General features: G+C 46.5%; 1 protein-coding gene across 7 annotated transcripts in view; it reads left to right on the top strand.

Annotated features, from left to right (window-relative positions):
- SGSM2 (small G protein signaling modulator 2) overlaps nucleotides 1–14,866 on the top strand; it is a 38,928-nt gene that overhangs the window by 19,822 nt on the left and 4,240 nt on the right. For 2 of the 7 annotated variants that reach the window (XM_042026512.1, XM_042026516.1), the window contains exons 5-19: nucleotides 985–1,052; nucleotides 1,553–1,698; nucleotides 2,101–2,235; nucleotides 2,674–2,798; nucleotides 3,091–3,158; nucleotides 3,523–3,686; nucleotides 4,192–4,321; nucleotides 5,703–5,837; nucleotides 8,430–8,580; nucleotides 9,147–9,211; nucleotides 9,589–9,734; nucleotides 10,157–10,285; nucleotides 12,764–12,946; nucleotides 13,301–13,675; nucleotides 14,286–14,410. In XM_042026512.1, coding sequence (XP_041882446.1) covers nucleotides 985–1,052; nucleotides 1,553–1,698; nucleotides 2,101–2,235; nucleotides 2,674–2,798; nucleotides 3,091–3,158; nucleotides 3,523–3,686; nucleotides 4,192–4,321; nucleotides 5,703–5,837; nucleotides 8,430–8,580; nucleotides 9,147–9,211; nucleotides 9,589–9,734; nucleotides 10,157–10,285; nucleotides 12,764–12,946; nucleotides 13,301–13,675; nucleotides 14,286–14,410 — 2,145 coding nt within the window. The remainder of the gene's footprint in view (nucleotides 1–984; nucleotides 1,053–1,552; nucleotides 1,699–2,100; nucleotides 2,236–2,673; nucleotides 2,799–3,090; nucleotides 3,159–3,522; nucleotides 3,687–4,191; nucleotides 4,322–5,702; nucleotides 5,838–8,429; nucleotides 8,581–9,146; nucleotides 9,212–9,588; nucleotides 9,735–10,156; nucleotides 10,286–12,763; nucleotides 12,947–13,300; nucleotides 13,676–14,285; nucleotides 14,411–14,866) is intronic. The other 5 variants (XM_042026515.1, XM_042026514.1, XM_042026513.1 and 2 more) reach the window with 5 other exon arrangements.

The following is a 14,866-nucleotide window of genomic DNA, read 5'->3' on the forward strand; positions in this document are numbered from 1 at the left end:
CCCCATCTAGTGAACAGACCACAGAGGACAGTGGCATTCAAGAAATGTGGGTGTTTGGATTTTTCAGCTATGTGGTTTTGTAAAGCAGCTTTGCCTGCTGCAGTGGCAAGACTTCGGGGTCATTGCAAGAGCTATTTGTAGTAGTTCATTGTTCTTCATGGTGTTTCAAGATGATTCCTCACAGATGGAAGAGGTGTTTAAGAATGTGTGGATTGTTTTGTCTCTGTGGAAAATGGACAAAATTGCTTTCAGAGAACTATTGTTTGTTCCCATATTGCAGTTCTGCCCAAAGCCCCAGATCAAATATACTGGGTAAACACACTGAGCACAAGGCAAGCTCCTGCCCCTCCAGAGCTCAGCTGAAAAATAGGTGAGCCAGAATGAGCATATCGAGAGGAGGTGACTTTCCTGGGATTGCACAGCTGATCAGGGGCAGAATGTACATCCAAAGGAGGGGTGCTGGTCAGCTGGTTAAATGCAGAAGTCTGGAGTGTAGGTTTATTACTTTAGTTGTTCCAGGCTTGTTTTATGCTCCATGGAGACTAGTCAGTGCTGTTGATATAGTTTAGGAAATGATCTATTCAAAAGTTGATCCGTAAAATAGAGTAAATTAATTTCTTACAATATGTTTTAATGGTCTTTAAAAACACTTCAGGACACGCCATGTTGTAAAAGTCTTTTTTACCTGCAAACCCAACACAACACTTCTTCACAGGGTCAGTGGATGGGCCAGTCAAGCTCCATTAGAGCTTCTGGAGGAGATGCTCACATTGGTGATTTCTGGGTAATCCCAGCCACTGTTTTCCCTCTACCTCTCAAATTCAGGGACTATTTGGGATTTGGATTCCTTGGGTCCTGTCTCTGGCTGTTCAGATACACAGTTTTCTTACTGGCCTATTATGTTAGACCTGTAGCTAAACCCAAGCTTTGAAATGGTCTATACCAAGGAATATTTTTAACTGGGCTCTAATCTTTTATTCCTAGTAAATATTATGAAAAAGAAGCTTTACTGGCAGATCCTGTTTGTGGCCCAATACTGGCTTCTCTGCTAGGTGAGTTCTTGCAAAGTTACTTTGTATGCTGAAGAAAATAAATAGTCTTAAAGCATTTTGCATTACGACAGTGTTACAAGAAGTGCATTTTATATCTCGTATGTAGTTAACTATTTATAATAGAGCAACATTGAAGATGTTGTTTTGTTGCTTACAAGACCAGAAGAGACTGATCATCTGGTTTTATTAGTAATTATTGATTGGATCAGAAAGCAGAATGGGAATGGATTTTTACCGAATGCTTGCTGGCAGTTTGTAACTGCTCATGCTGCTGTGGCAAGGTATTGTGTCCTACAGGAATACTCTTATACAGCCCTGGGTAGTAGGGGTGATACATTATTATGTTGTTGTCTGTGTTGTGGGCTGATCCCGTAGGATTGGTGAGCATTAATATGCACTTGGCTTTAGGAGGGAATCTCACCTTCAGTGCTCAGCCAGCAGGATAGCACTGGGTATGTTTCTGAGCAGACTCAGGTTTCTCCCTTGGTCTCTTTTCCTAGTTGGACCCTGTGCTCTGGAGTACACCAAGCTAAAGACAGCTGACCACTACTGGACAGACCCTTCGGCTGATGAGCTGGTGCAGCGGCACCGGATCCATGGCACCCACGGCCGCCAGGACTCCCCCTCCAAGCGCCCAGCCCTGGGAGTAGGTATTTACTCTGTACGTGTTTCTGAGTTAAGGCACAGGCTGATAATAAAAACAGCCCCATGAGGTAGATACCTGAATCTGGAACAGCCTTTCTTCTCTCTTCTGTAATGGAACCTTTATCACAGATTAGAAGTCCATTTGGGCCACAGTGTCCTCTTTATCTGTATGTAGAAAAATTTGAGATCCAGCACTAAATTCTGTGGCTTGTGACAGTTGTGATCTGATCAGGTAGTTCACAAGAAATTCTGAGCTGCCATGGTCAGGGCTGAGTTACGAGTCCAGGTGATTTCTCTGCAAACTCCCCTGGCTGCACAAGAAGTTGCAGTCCATAGAGAGTGATGTAAATGGTGCAGTTCGTGTGTCCCTGCCCGGCCTGACCTGCCCTGGCTTTGTGTGTAGATCCGGAAGCGCCACTCCAGCGGGAGCACGTCGGAAGATCGCTTTGCTGCTTCGGCGCGGGAGTACGTGGAGTCCCTGCACCAGAACTCCCGGACACACCTTCTCTACGGCAAGAACAACGTCCTGGTGCAGCCGGTGAGTGCGTGGAGTTTGGGGCTGTGGCTGGAGGAGGCACTGGTGTAGCTGGGGGTGGAGCTCAGACCTGCCAAGCGCTCGCTGCATTCTGTTCTCAGCACAGAGCTGCCTTCTGCTTGGCTCTCCTGTGCTGGGGTAGATTTGACAAGTGACAAATGCTTTCACTGCCTGACCACTGTCAATGAGCAGTGGGCCTGTAGGCAGGAACAAACCTACTGGACTGTATTTCATAAACCAGCTGACTGTATTGTGGTTTTTCCCCTCTTTCTGTAGCAATATTGTATACCAGTACTTCTGCTGTTAGGGTTTCCCTCAGCAGTTCCCAAATACTGCAGCTTTGAAACTTGTGTGGCATAGAAAGACAGGAACATATATTTTATGCAGGTATTTTGTGCACTTGAGTCACCTGGGTTATCTGTCTGTTGCTTCTGTGAACAGAAAGATGACTTGGAGGCAATTCCTGGGTATCTCTCCCTTCATCAGTCAGCAGATAGTTTGACATTAAAGTGGACTCCAAACCAGCTGATGAATGGAACCCTTGGAGATTCAGAACTGGAGAAAAGGTACTCATTGCATTCAGGAAAGATGGGAAGCACTGTGTAACCTGCTGGGGGCACCAGGAAAGGGGAAGGGAAGGGGAAGAGGGAAGCAGAGGTTGTACAGACCTGGTACCACAGTATCAGTGTGGAGAAACCTGCTTTCCTTTGCCGTTTACTTGACTAATAATGTACTTCAATTGACCAGATTTATTAAGCAGTTATTAACTTAGCAGAGTCTTTCTATCAGGTGCTTGGAACTGCAAGCATTCCTGAATATGGAAAAAACAATGTTGCCTGCTCTTTCCTTCCCTTTTAGTGTTTACTGGGACTACGCATTGGTTGTGCCAGTGAGCCAGATTGTCTGCATCCACTGCCATCAGCAACGTAAGCATAACCCTTAGGCGTATATTCCTTTAAAATTCATAAGCAGGAGAGCCACTTGAATGATTGCTTTTCCTCCCTCAGTGTCGGGAACACCTCTGACTAGTTCTGGCCATGTGGGAATGAGTGTTAAAATCCCCAGTCCCAGCTGATAGAGGATGACAACTGCATGAGGCTTTCATAGTTTGCTTGTATCTTGAGTTTCTGTAGGACTGAAGGGCTGGTATCATCCCTAGATCACACTGTGCATTACAGAGGTTGATTTATCTACTTAGTGATGATCCCAAATAATATTTACTTAGAGGGTAAGAGCAGAAAATTGAGGCTCTGATGTAACAGTGTGGACTCCCCCTGTCCTCCCTTGCAGCAGAAAGCAGATGGACATTAGTGCTGGTGAGTCAGGATGGGACGCAGAGGCCTCCGCTGCACTTCCCCCAGGGAGGGCACCTCCTCGCCTTCCTGTCCTGTCTGGAGAATGGGCTCCTGCCCCGTGGCCAGCTGGAGCCCCCGCTGTGGTCCCAGCAGGGCAAGGTACTGCTTTTTCTGGTGAGCTCTCGGGTGAGGCTGGTGTTGATATCTCTGCTCCACAGGGTCTGGGCATGGACTTCCAGCTGCTTTATGGTAAAGTAGGAGGCAAAATAACTCCATTAGTCCAATTTGATTCTTACACACATGGTCTATAAAAATTGTTCATACCTCATTACCCCATTGAGCAATGAGCTGGAATCTGCTGTTGCATCAAGATACAAACCCACACAATAGGAGTGAGACTGAGATGGACTGGACAGAGGTGCTGCCAGAGGCTTGGAGTGCCCAGCTCCCATAGATTACGAGAAAAGGCTGGTTTATAGTACACAGAAAAGTAGTGTTAAGTACCCCAAAACCACCAGCTGTATATGACTCCACTGTTTTCTCCCTTACCTCCTCCCAACATTGAAAGTTGGGAGATTTAAGATGCCACAGGTCTGCAATACTTAGTTTGTTGTACTCTGTTAGTCACTCACAGCTGAATGTATGGAATTATTATTTTCTCTAGGGCAAGGTGTTTCCAAAGCTTCGAAAACGGAACAGCAACAAATCAGTGGACCTGGAGGAGATGCCAGCTGAGGACACATCCACAGACTATGTGTTCAGAATTATTTATCCTGGACACAAGCACGATAACAGTAAGTGCCTTTGTTCTGCTTTGTTTGAAAAAAAACCAAACAAAAAACCAAATCAAACATCTGAGTAAATCTTGAAGTAATATCCTGGGAAATACCTGCAGGTGACAAGCCACATTTTTGTAAGGGGGTAAAAAACCCAAACCTCTCACAAAATTTCACTAAGAGATAATTGTGATCAACAGGTGCAGCTTAGGTTTCCTTAATGCAGTGAGACTTGTTATCTTAGTGGAAATGGAGTTGAGGTGGGGAATCTTATATTTACACTGTGTTTTACAGAGGAAGTTTTCAAAATACTCCCCTGGGCTTGCAAACTGAGACTGAAACAAAAGATTGCTTGACTAGCCAAGAGCAGTTTTGCTCCTTAAGTGAGGATATTTTTACTGGCCACACTGCTTGCTCATAATGTTGTTATTAGGAAAAAAAACCAACCATAAACTCTTAAAAGTACCCCAAGAACTCCCTGGGCTAAGTTTTCCTGGCTTGGAAGCACAAACTTAACAATGGATAAATAAAGGCCCTTCCAAGGAAACTAAATGAATTCCCGAGCACCAAACCACCTCATGTCATCAGTGAATACAAATTCCTTACATGCAAGAAGGTATTTGAGCTAGTTCTCAAACAGCATGTTCAGTTTTATTACCCTTGGCAAAGAAGCAAGAATTTCCTGGGAAGATCAGACCCTAAAGTTTACAGGGGATTTGGAGTTAACTGCTCATACTGGGACTTACTGCAGCTGAGAAAGCAGGAATCTCCTCTGCAGCCTCCTGACCCCGGGGCCTGGGCCACAGGGCTGGCTGGGCTTTGTCAGGGCTGCCGGGCTGGCACAGGTAAGTCCATGCACACACCAGCAAAGCACCTTGTGCCTTGGCCTGCTGGAGGGGCTGCAGAGCCCGGGCGCTCCTGGGGCAGGAGCTGCAGCTCCTGTGCCAGGCAGGACCTCTGCCTGTCTGCAGGGCCACACACAGCTGGGAGCGAGGGTTTGCTGTCCAGGTGCATCTGGCACAGGTTTCAGAGAAGGGGCCACAGCATTGCTAAGGGCACAGTGAAGGACAGAACCTAGATGGGAGCCTAGAATTGCCGTGGAGCTTTGCTCAAAAGCATACTCAGCTGCTGCAGGCTGGCACTGGGATCTTTCTCCCTTGCTGTGGTGTGCCATATGTGCTCTCACAGCCTGTGCGCACTCAATGCCGGCCTGAGTTTGGTGGAGCATGCTTTGTTTCTGTAAGAAACTCAGTTTTCACAGCCGTTTACAGGAGCTCGTGCCCTCGAGCAGAAGGCAGGATTCAGGTCCTTTGTCTTTGCTGACCATGTCCTTTTGAGCTTTCCCACAGAATTGAGTTCTTTCTTCTTATGCTCCTCTTTCACTATTTTCTTTGAGCAGTAACTATTAACTACCACCACTTAGCTGCCAGCCGCTCTACCTCTGTTGACGATGATGAGGAGGAGGAAGATAAGCTACACGCAATGCTATCAATGATCTGCTCTCGGAACCTCACAGCTCCTAATAGGATGAAAGGTTTTTATCCTCCTCCCTCTGTGTCCCAGAGCTCTCTTGCAGCTCCTTCCACTGATGCATACAACAGTGTTGGCATTATTACAGGGAAAGGCATTTCACTCAGGCCACGAGATCTGGAGATGGAGGTGACTGTGCAGAGAGGCTGGGAATGGGCTCACAGCCTGTGGGGATTGGGAACTTCCCTCTTCCCTCTCCCTTGGCGTGTGTGCTGCTGAGCAGCAAACCTCCTCTCCTCTGGGGCTTTCTGCCCCACCTCCATAAAGGCTGGATACTAGAGCAGGCTCTCAGGAGAGAAGGAGGGGGTGTAACAGCTTTGTGATCTCCCTGTAAGGTAGCAGAGTATGCAGAGAAGGCTGTGTGGAGATGCAGTGCCTGTCTGGGGTTGGTGCTTTCATTCCACTTGCATCCATAGGCTGGATGGGCTTCAGAGGATCAGCTGTGAGCTCTGCCACCCCCCCATAAATTTGTCATCTATTTCTTTTCTTTAAAAAGTTCATATTATTTAAGTTGATATTCTCAAGATGTGTGCGCACTTGGGATCCAGTAGTTTAGCTCTGAATTCTGAGAAGTCCTTGCTTTCTCTTATACCCTGGACTGGTGGGACTGACTGCAAGAGACAATAATAGCCCTGCATCTCTGTACAATGCCGAAGTTCTGGGTTACACAGGGTATCGACAGGTGTTCAGGGAGAGCCTCCTCAATTCTTCTAGGCTGCCCACACACTTATCCCAAGGGAGCAGCCCCTGGACATTGATAAAGCCCAGCCCAAGTTAATACAGAGTTCTTGGAAGGCATGGACAGAAAGAAGTTCCAAAAATAGCGTTTCCCTTGAAAAAAATATGCTGTTTTAGGAAGTTTCAGGGTGTCCTAACTGATCATGCCTGGATACGGGCAAAAATGGGAAGGAGAACGTTTAACTGCCACGTACACATTAAGCATAAGGAACACAATTTAGTCTTTAGTCAGCTGACAGAAATGTAAGTTATGCACTAGAATGGCTGTCAGGTGTCTGCTTTTGCTTATTTTTTCTTGAAGGGGATGGTAGAGTGAGGGATGTGTCTGGGAATAGCCTGGCTGGGCTGCTGTCTCTCCAGCAGCCCCATCCCATAATGACAACACTGTTGTAGCAGGTTTGCCAGCCATCTGCTTTGACATTTTGCAACATGCTTGACTTTTGCATGTAGCTGAAGTTACAGATAACACCACTACAATTAAATAAAAGATGCTGTTCACTCTAATTCTTCACTAATTCAGGTACCTTTCATCTGAATCTTTAGGTTCTGTGGGGTTCTTTCCTTGTTTCTCTAAAAAACAGAATAAAAAATTAAAACTGAAAAACCCACTTTTCCTGTCTATAGAGGGGAGGCAAAAACTAATGATGTAAAAATGTTTATCCAGTGGTTTTTATTTGAACCCAATAAGAAGCTGCAATAAAGACTGGGTCGTTCAGCTCCTTCCTGAAGAATTAAGGTGAAGAGCATTTTTGCATCACACTTTGTTTTGTGAAATGAAACACACATGACTGCTTCCGCATGAGCCTGTGCTTTTTCTGTTAACAAATGGGTTTACTTCACTCCTCCCTCACCTCTGCCCACTTTCTAACAGGCACTCCTAAAATGCTTTGTGCTACCTTGATTTAAAATGCATGAGATGGTTTGGAATTGCCCCCACCACCACTCAACAAATACCTGTTTTAAAAGCACGGCCCAGGGGACTGAATTTTGCTTGTAACTGTTAATTTAGTGGCATACTTTATGCATACATTATTGTATTTGCCTTAATTTTAATCATGGGTGAGCTGAAAGGCCAGTTATTTATTATAAACCAAAAACCCCACAAGCTCAAATGCCAGCTGGGAAGGCTGAAGAGCTGAAGCCAAGCTTTCTGAAGGGAGCTGCTGATTTTTTTGCGTTGCCTTTCCTGAAGCTGGTTAAAAAGGCAAATAGATTTGGTGGAGCAGGGATAACTCCAGAAGCTGCATTGTACTGTTGGATCACATACTCCTGTGTAGAGTATCCTTTTATAAATACAGTATGGACATTAGCAGGACTGGAACTGTCCTTTTGTGCTAAATATTTTAGGATCTGGTTCTGAGGGGGAAAGAAGCATCTTCTGAAAGTAACTGACTCAGTTTGTCTTAATTTCTTTCATGCTCCAACTTTCACTCTGGCTGGACCAGCAGTTCCATGGCTGATTCCAGGAACTGCAAAATGAAATTCTGAGGCCTGAATGAAATAGAAGGTTGGGCTAGATGATCTCTTCTGGCCATAAATAACATTTCCATAGTATTACACAAGAACCATTTAGTTGTTCCTGCAGCACCCTTTTCTCTATTCTCTTGAAACATGAACTGGGATGTGCATGGGCAAGAGAGGGGCAAATGGTGAAGGGGTTTGGCTTCCTGGGAAGGGACCCTGCACAGCATGCAGCAGGTCCAGAGCAGTGATTCTGAGGATGCTGCTCTCCTGTTTCTAGAATCCAGGTTCAGAGCCTGTTGAGAAGTGAAGCATGAACCATCAGGATGCACAGAAGGAAGAGGGGGAGAGAAGGGAAAAGGCTGATGTCCTTCTGTCTTGTTTGGTTTTTCCACAGACACCAGTGAGATGATAGAGATGCAAGGCTTTGGGGCAAACCTGCTGTCGTGGCAGCTGGAGCACTGCAGCCAGGGCTCCTCCTGTATCTCCTGTTCCACGGGCAGCTCTCCCTACGACATTCCCAGCTGCTGCAACTGCATCCATGACCGGTGAGCAAGCTGTGCAGAGAGCTTACCCAGGGACTGTGTGCATGCCACAGGTAAAAGCAGGAAGGTTTTAGTGGTTGCAGCACTCAAGACAAAGAGTAACAATTTTCAAGTAACCATTTTCAAGTAGTTTCTAACATAAAAATTGAAGTTAGGCAGCAAGAAATTTAGTTTATTAAAACTAACCTATTAAACTATGCTCAGGTCACATTTTGATAGAACAGTTGCTTCCAGTTCTTTTGTCTAGTGTAAAATACTTTAGCTCTGGAAACGTTATCTTTAACAAGTCATTAACAATTGAATGAAGGGCAGCAGTTCAGTTTGACACAGACCTTTACAGTGCACCTGCAGCAAGTTGGGGCTGTGTGTGCCAGGGGAGAATCTGTCTGGGGCCAAAATGTTGGTGGGGGAAATGCTTTAAAAGTGTAGTTTGTTATTACTGTGTCCTTTAACTAAATAAGTCTTGGTGCAGAGAAAATTGCTGTGTGTAGGACGCAGGGATCAGCATGACATTCCTGATGCTCTCTGTCCTCATGACCTGCTGTTGTCCTGTTGATGCCTCTCCACAGAACTCCACTAAAGATGTTGTGTGAAAGCATGAAGAGGCAGATAATTTCCAGAGCCTTTTATGGATGTAAGTGAAGCTTCTTATATCTGGCCCATGTGGTGTCCATATGCTTATCTAAACAACATGGGATGTTTGGCTTAGAAAGCAGTCTGACCTCAAATTCAGGGCAGTAGAGTGGATGTGACTCCAGTGTCAGTACTGTGAGTTTTGTGCTGGCAGTGGGAGGAGTGATGCACAGTGAAGACAGAATGTGGTTTTACATGGCAGCGTAATGCAGAGCTCGGACATTGCTGGTCTCTGTCAGATCTGTTTAATCTTTGCTGTGATCCCCCATTCTCACGCGGCGCAGTGCGAGCTCAGTTCAGGCAGGACTGTCCTGGGCGTCCCCAGGCTGCCCTCAGGCAGGGCTGTGTGGCTGAGCTGCTCCCTCGGTGTCCCCGCAGGGCTGGCGCACTGCCGGCACCTGTCCACGGTGCGCACGCACCTCTCGGCGCTGGTCAACCACAGCATCGTCCCCCCCGACAGACCCGCCAGCGCCGCCGCCGGCCTCACCAAGGAGGTCTGGAGCAAGTACCAGAAGGACAAGAAGGTCAGTAACACATCCCCTTTGTGTCTGGTGCACGGGCTCCACACGCTGCTGCACTGGGCAGGGAATCACCTGGAATGGGCCCCAAGAAATGTTAAAGGTGTTGGACCACAAGGTCGCTTCTCAGCTAGTGAGAGTGAGTCGGTTCTTACAGTCTCATCTCTCCTTTGCTTCTCTGATGACGGCAAAGATATAAATTAATACCAAAGCAACTGATCTATTAGATTGTTTTCATGGAGGGCATGACAGCCTATATTAGACTGGATTTGAGCTAAGGCCCTAAAGGCTTGAATCAAGCTGCAGACTTTATTTAGTGCCCTGCATGCATTTCAGTGTCTCTGTACTCGGTGTGAAGTGACTCTGAGTGTAGCTGAGTTAAATACAGATGTATTGCCTTCAACACCTCTTTCTCCTGGCCGCTGTAGAACTACAAGGAACTGGAATTACTAAGAAGAGTTTACTATGGCGGGGTCCAGCATGAGATACGGAAGGAAGTGTGGCCGTTCTTGTTAGGTCACTACAAATTTGGCATGGCCAAGAAGGAGATGGACCAGGTAGGCACGGCTTCCGTGGAATCTGAGTTACATTTGCAGAATTTGTTTTCTGGATAGCAACCGTTGGTCTTTATTACTGTTTAATATTCCCAAGGGAAAAGCACTACTGAAAACATTAGCAACACATGCAAGCAGAGGGGGTTTGATACCATGTTTTAATGTCTGAAAGTCACTAAAATGGGAGTTCTTTCTTTCTTGAAGTCAGGGAACCTGCATTCAGCTCTCCTTGTGGCATGCATGTGCCCTGAGCACACCCTGTGTCCACAAATTTGTGGCTTATAAAATGGGGAGACATTGACATTTGGGAATTTTACTCAGTGCTGTCACTGGTTGCAGTGACAGCACTGTTCTCCCTGACTGAGAGAATGGGATGTTCTCCCCTGCAGAGCCACAGGACTGCAGCAGGACCCTGCCCTGTGGGGAAGGTCTGGATTGTGTATGGTGGTAAAACATTGCTTTTCTGTGACATCACCCAAATGTTGGCTGAACTGGATAGAACAGTAATGAGGTTTGCCCTGGAATATAATTAACACATTAATCTGCTTTTCAGTTAGTGTTATTGCCAGGGAGGTAGCACTCATGCAGTAGCTGATTCTGTTCTGGATTAAATTGATAAGGAGTGGTTTATATATCAAAACATTTGGCATTTGCTGACTCCCAATTACTTTATATGCCAGGGGGTAATTTATATCCCTGTGAGCACCTGCAGAGCAGAAGGGCAGCCTGACCTCGAGCCTTGCCATGGGCAAATCAGTGTCTTGCAAATGGGGCACTTTATAAGCAGCTCTCTTTTTACTAAATATTGCTGTGGCAATTTTAGTTGTTTGCCTCCCAATAATCTTTAAAAGCCAGTTCTGAACACAGATGGAGAAATAGAGCCCTTCAGTGTTCAAACTGGGTCACAGTCCAGACTCTTCCCCCCCTGAATCCAGTCATTGTAGTAGATTATAGATTTTCTAGCTGTAGTGTGTACATCAGGAACTGCTCCATTCTTTTTTATCTCAGATTTTCAAGAAAGGCAGGATATTGGAGGTTTCTTGCATAGATTGCATTTTGCTGTCTCTGATCTCCACAGGTATATGAACCACCAGATTTATGATGCATGTTTAGAAATAGAAGGTATGTCTGGAACTGAACCAAAGGACCCAGGTGCTTAGTTTTTAGAGTGGGAGATGTGAAGCCATCTCTCATGGATGCTAGCCCCAGCTTCAAAGGTAATGTGTATAGCTAGAACACAGGAGATTTGACAAGATAAATACTGGAGTCTGTATGATAGGAATTACAGTAAATTCATACAGAGATGTTTCAAGATAGAAAAGATCTGATTTGCAGAACACAGGCTCCTAAAGAAGATTTTTCTCCCTGAGTTTGTACCCTACTAATCCAGGGGTGCTCCACACTTAACCTGGAATTGTAATGAGCTACTCAACACCAGTAGTAAACAAGAGTGATGACTGACTCCTCAAAGGAATGGGCTGTCGGAGACTGAAGCTTTACACTGAGTGTAGGAGTCTGTTAAATGAGTGACATGAAAACAGCCCTAACACCTGCATGTATAGGAAACGCATTGTGTCCCTAACTGAAGTCATTGCAGGTGATTTATCATCTTTGCTTTCTGATAGTATTTTTGCACTCCCAGATGTGGCTGTCCTCCAGCCCTCCACTAACTGTTGTATTTTATGATTTATGACTCGACAGCTACCTCAAGTGACAAATAGCCTGCAGCTCTTAGCATGAACGCTCGGGTAGCAGCTCAGCCAGCGGAGCGCGGAACCAGGAGCCAGCTCACGATTGTGGTTTCTCTTCAGCTCTTGACAAGTGACAGAGTAGTAAAATTGCTACATGTCCCTTAATAGCTCAAGGGGGATTCTGTGGCTGTCTTTCAAAAGAGAAAGCCACCAGTGGCAAAGATCTGTTTTATTCCTGTGGTGCCCAGTGCAGGAGGATCTGGCCATGCACAGTGCAGCCACAGGACGGGCTGTGCGAGCTGGGATTCCAGAGTGTCTCCCAGGATCTGACTGCACAGGCTGGTATCTATAAACCTCTGACCTGGAATTCTTTGCAAGGGCTACGTTAGTGTTGGAACAGAGGAGCTGGAAGGAGGTGTGATGAAATCAGGGATGATGCAGTTAGAGGTGGCACTCACTCCATAGATTGCATCTGACTTCTGTGTGAGGTTTCACATGACATCTTCTGTTCTGTGTCACTGTCACAATGCTGTTGATAGTGTATACGCCTGCTTATATGGATCCTTTCTGGTGCCTGCAGTGTTATTAATTCCCTGCAGTTAATACCCAACACCTGACTACTTCTCTCCAGTCACAGGGATGTGCTGCTGCAGCAGGAGGGCCTCGGCATCCTTTGGGCTTTTCAGCCTGAGAACCTGGACCTGCCTTAGACCTCTTCCTCCTGTTTCCTGCCAGTGCCAGTGCCTTTTGGCAAGGAGGGCAGTGTCTCAGGACGTGTTTCTGTCTGCAGGTGGACGCAGACATTGCTCTGAGGTACCAGAAGGTGATGGCTGAGTGGAAGGCCTGTGAGGTCATTGTGAAGCAGCGAGAGAAGGAGTCGCATTCGGCCACGCTGGCCAAGTTTTCGTCAGGCAGCAGCATCGACAGCCACGTCCAGCGGCTCATCCACAGGGACTCCACCATCAGCAATGATGTAGGTACTCCCTTCCCACTCACCATCTGGAGTGGGCAGTGCGCTCAGCATTTGCAGAGGTGCAGCCCCAGGAGGCAGAGATGGAGATTAGCACAGCTCCTGAACTCTGGGCAGAGATTACAGCTGTGGTGCCTCCACGTTAAGAGTGAAGAGCAGCTCTGAATTTTGGGTAGTCTAGAGCTGTTCTTAAGCAGGACATGCCTAAGGGGCTCTGAGGTTCCCCTACGAAGGAAGATCCCCTGTCAGCAGAGGAAGAGCTCTCCTGATCTCTTCCTCGTAGGTCCTTTAGGCAGATCCAGCAGAGAGGAAATGACCACTACTACTGAAGTGTGTGTTTGGTTCTGCATGTCCCAGGTGTTTATATCTGTGGATGAAACGGACTCAGTGGAACAGGACCCCAAAGGGCAGGAGGACCCCGCGCTGACGGCGGTGCCAGCCCCGGCAGCCGTGGAGTTCGACTCGCCCGACTCGGGGCTGCCGTCCTCCAGGAACTACTCGGTGGCCTCGGGCATCCTGTCCAGCATTGACGACGGGCAGAGCGGCTCCTTTGAGGAGGGGGCCGAGGAAGAAGCTGGCACTGAGGTGGGAAGGACTGAGCCAGGCACACCCCACGTGCAGAGAGCCAAGCCAGGGGTGCTGCAGTCCCAGGACTCTGTCTCAGAGGAGCAGCTGTGTTCCCAGGTGGATTATTTAATGGATGTCGCTTCTGTCTGCGCTGCGTCCTACACAGTAGGTCACACCTGAAGTACCATCATCTCTCTTGTTGCTTTCTGAGCAAACACTGGTACTTTTTCAGATAGGATTTAATGAGAGAGAATCCCAAATTAGAACTACACCTGGTGGGATGGTAACTGAGCATTTTTGCATCCAAATCTTTCTGTCTGGATTTTGAGCTAGATTGGAAATAAGGCAGCAAGAAACATTCGGGTGTTTTTCTTAAGCAGGAGGGCAAGACAAACAATGTGGTACAATTCTAGTGTTACTTAAATCAAGCTAAAACCCCCATCTAACCAAACCGAACCACAACCTAAATCTAGATTCAGGGTGCCACCACCTCTGTTACTCTTGCTGTCACACAGCAGCATAGTTTTTGCTTCTCTCTGCTGAAGTTATTTAGCTGAAAATAACCATTTGGAAATAGGACAGGCTTGGCACATTCCCCAGTGAAAACAAATGTGGTTTACCTGGCATTTTTGACAGTAATTGAGTATTTCGATGCCCTCATCTGCTTAGAGTATAATTGTACTGTTTCTGGTTTGGTGATTCTCAGTGCAAATCTGCACAGGGTCCTGGGAATGCTGTGAACTTGGCAGACCTAACTCAAACTTCTCTGTTCTAGATAGAGTTATTGGACACTGTTGCCTTAAATTTGCACAGAATTGATAAAGATGTCCAGAGATGTGACCGGAATTACTGGTATTTTACTGCTGAGAACCTGGAGAAACTCCGAAATGTCATGTGCAGGTAATGAGCTTGTAAACACAACTACTTTCACATTTCTGTCACAATCCATAAACTATAAACTATAATAAAATGCAAATAACAGTCAATAAGGATTCTCACTAATGAATTTTAAAAAACTTGGCAGAAGGAGGAGCAGGCAGGATGGCAGGTTAGAACATGGGTCCAAGTTTGGAATGCAGATTTGAGAAGATTTCTCAAGAGACCGACCCTATTTTAGAGAACTCTTCTCTGAATGTACTCTGAGGTTTGGGTTTCTCCTGATCAGGATGATGCCTCCATGCTCTGAGGGCATGCTGTAAAGGTGACAGTGCCTGTGCCCAGAGACAGTGCTGAGGGACACGTGTAAGTAGACAGAAAGTCTGTATCTACAAATCCAGCCCAAATCAAACCAGTGTCTGACCACTGACAGCAGCTGGAAACGATAGAAAGTTGTTTTCCCATCTGGGAATGCAAATT

This window comes from Corvus kubaryi, unplaced genomic scaffold, assembly GCF_017639235.1.
Source record: "Corvus kubaryi isolate FWS band 111438036 unplaced genomic scaffold, C.kubaryi_AGA036_p1.0 37284, whole genome shotgun sequence".
In the NCBI taxonomy this organism is placed as follows: domain Eukaryota; kingdom Metazoa; phylum Chordata; class Aves; order Passeriformes; family Corvidae; genus Corvus; species Corvus kubaryi.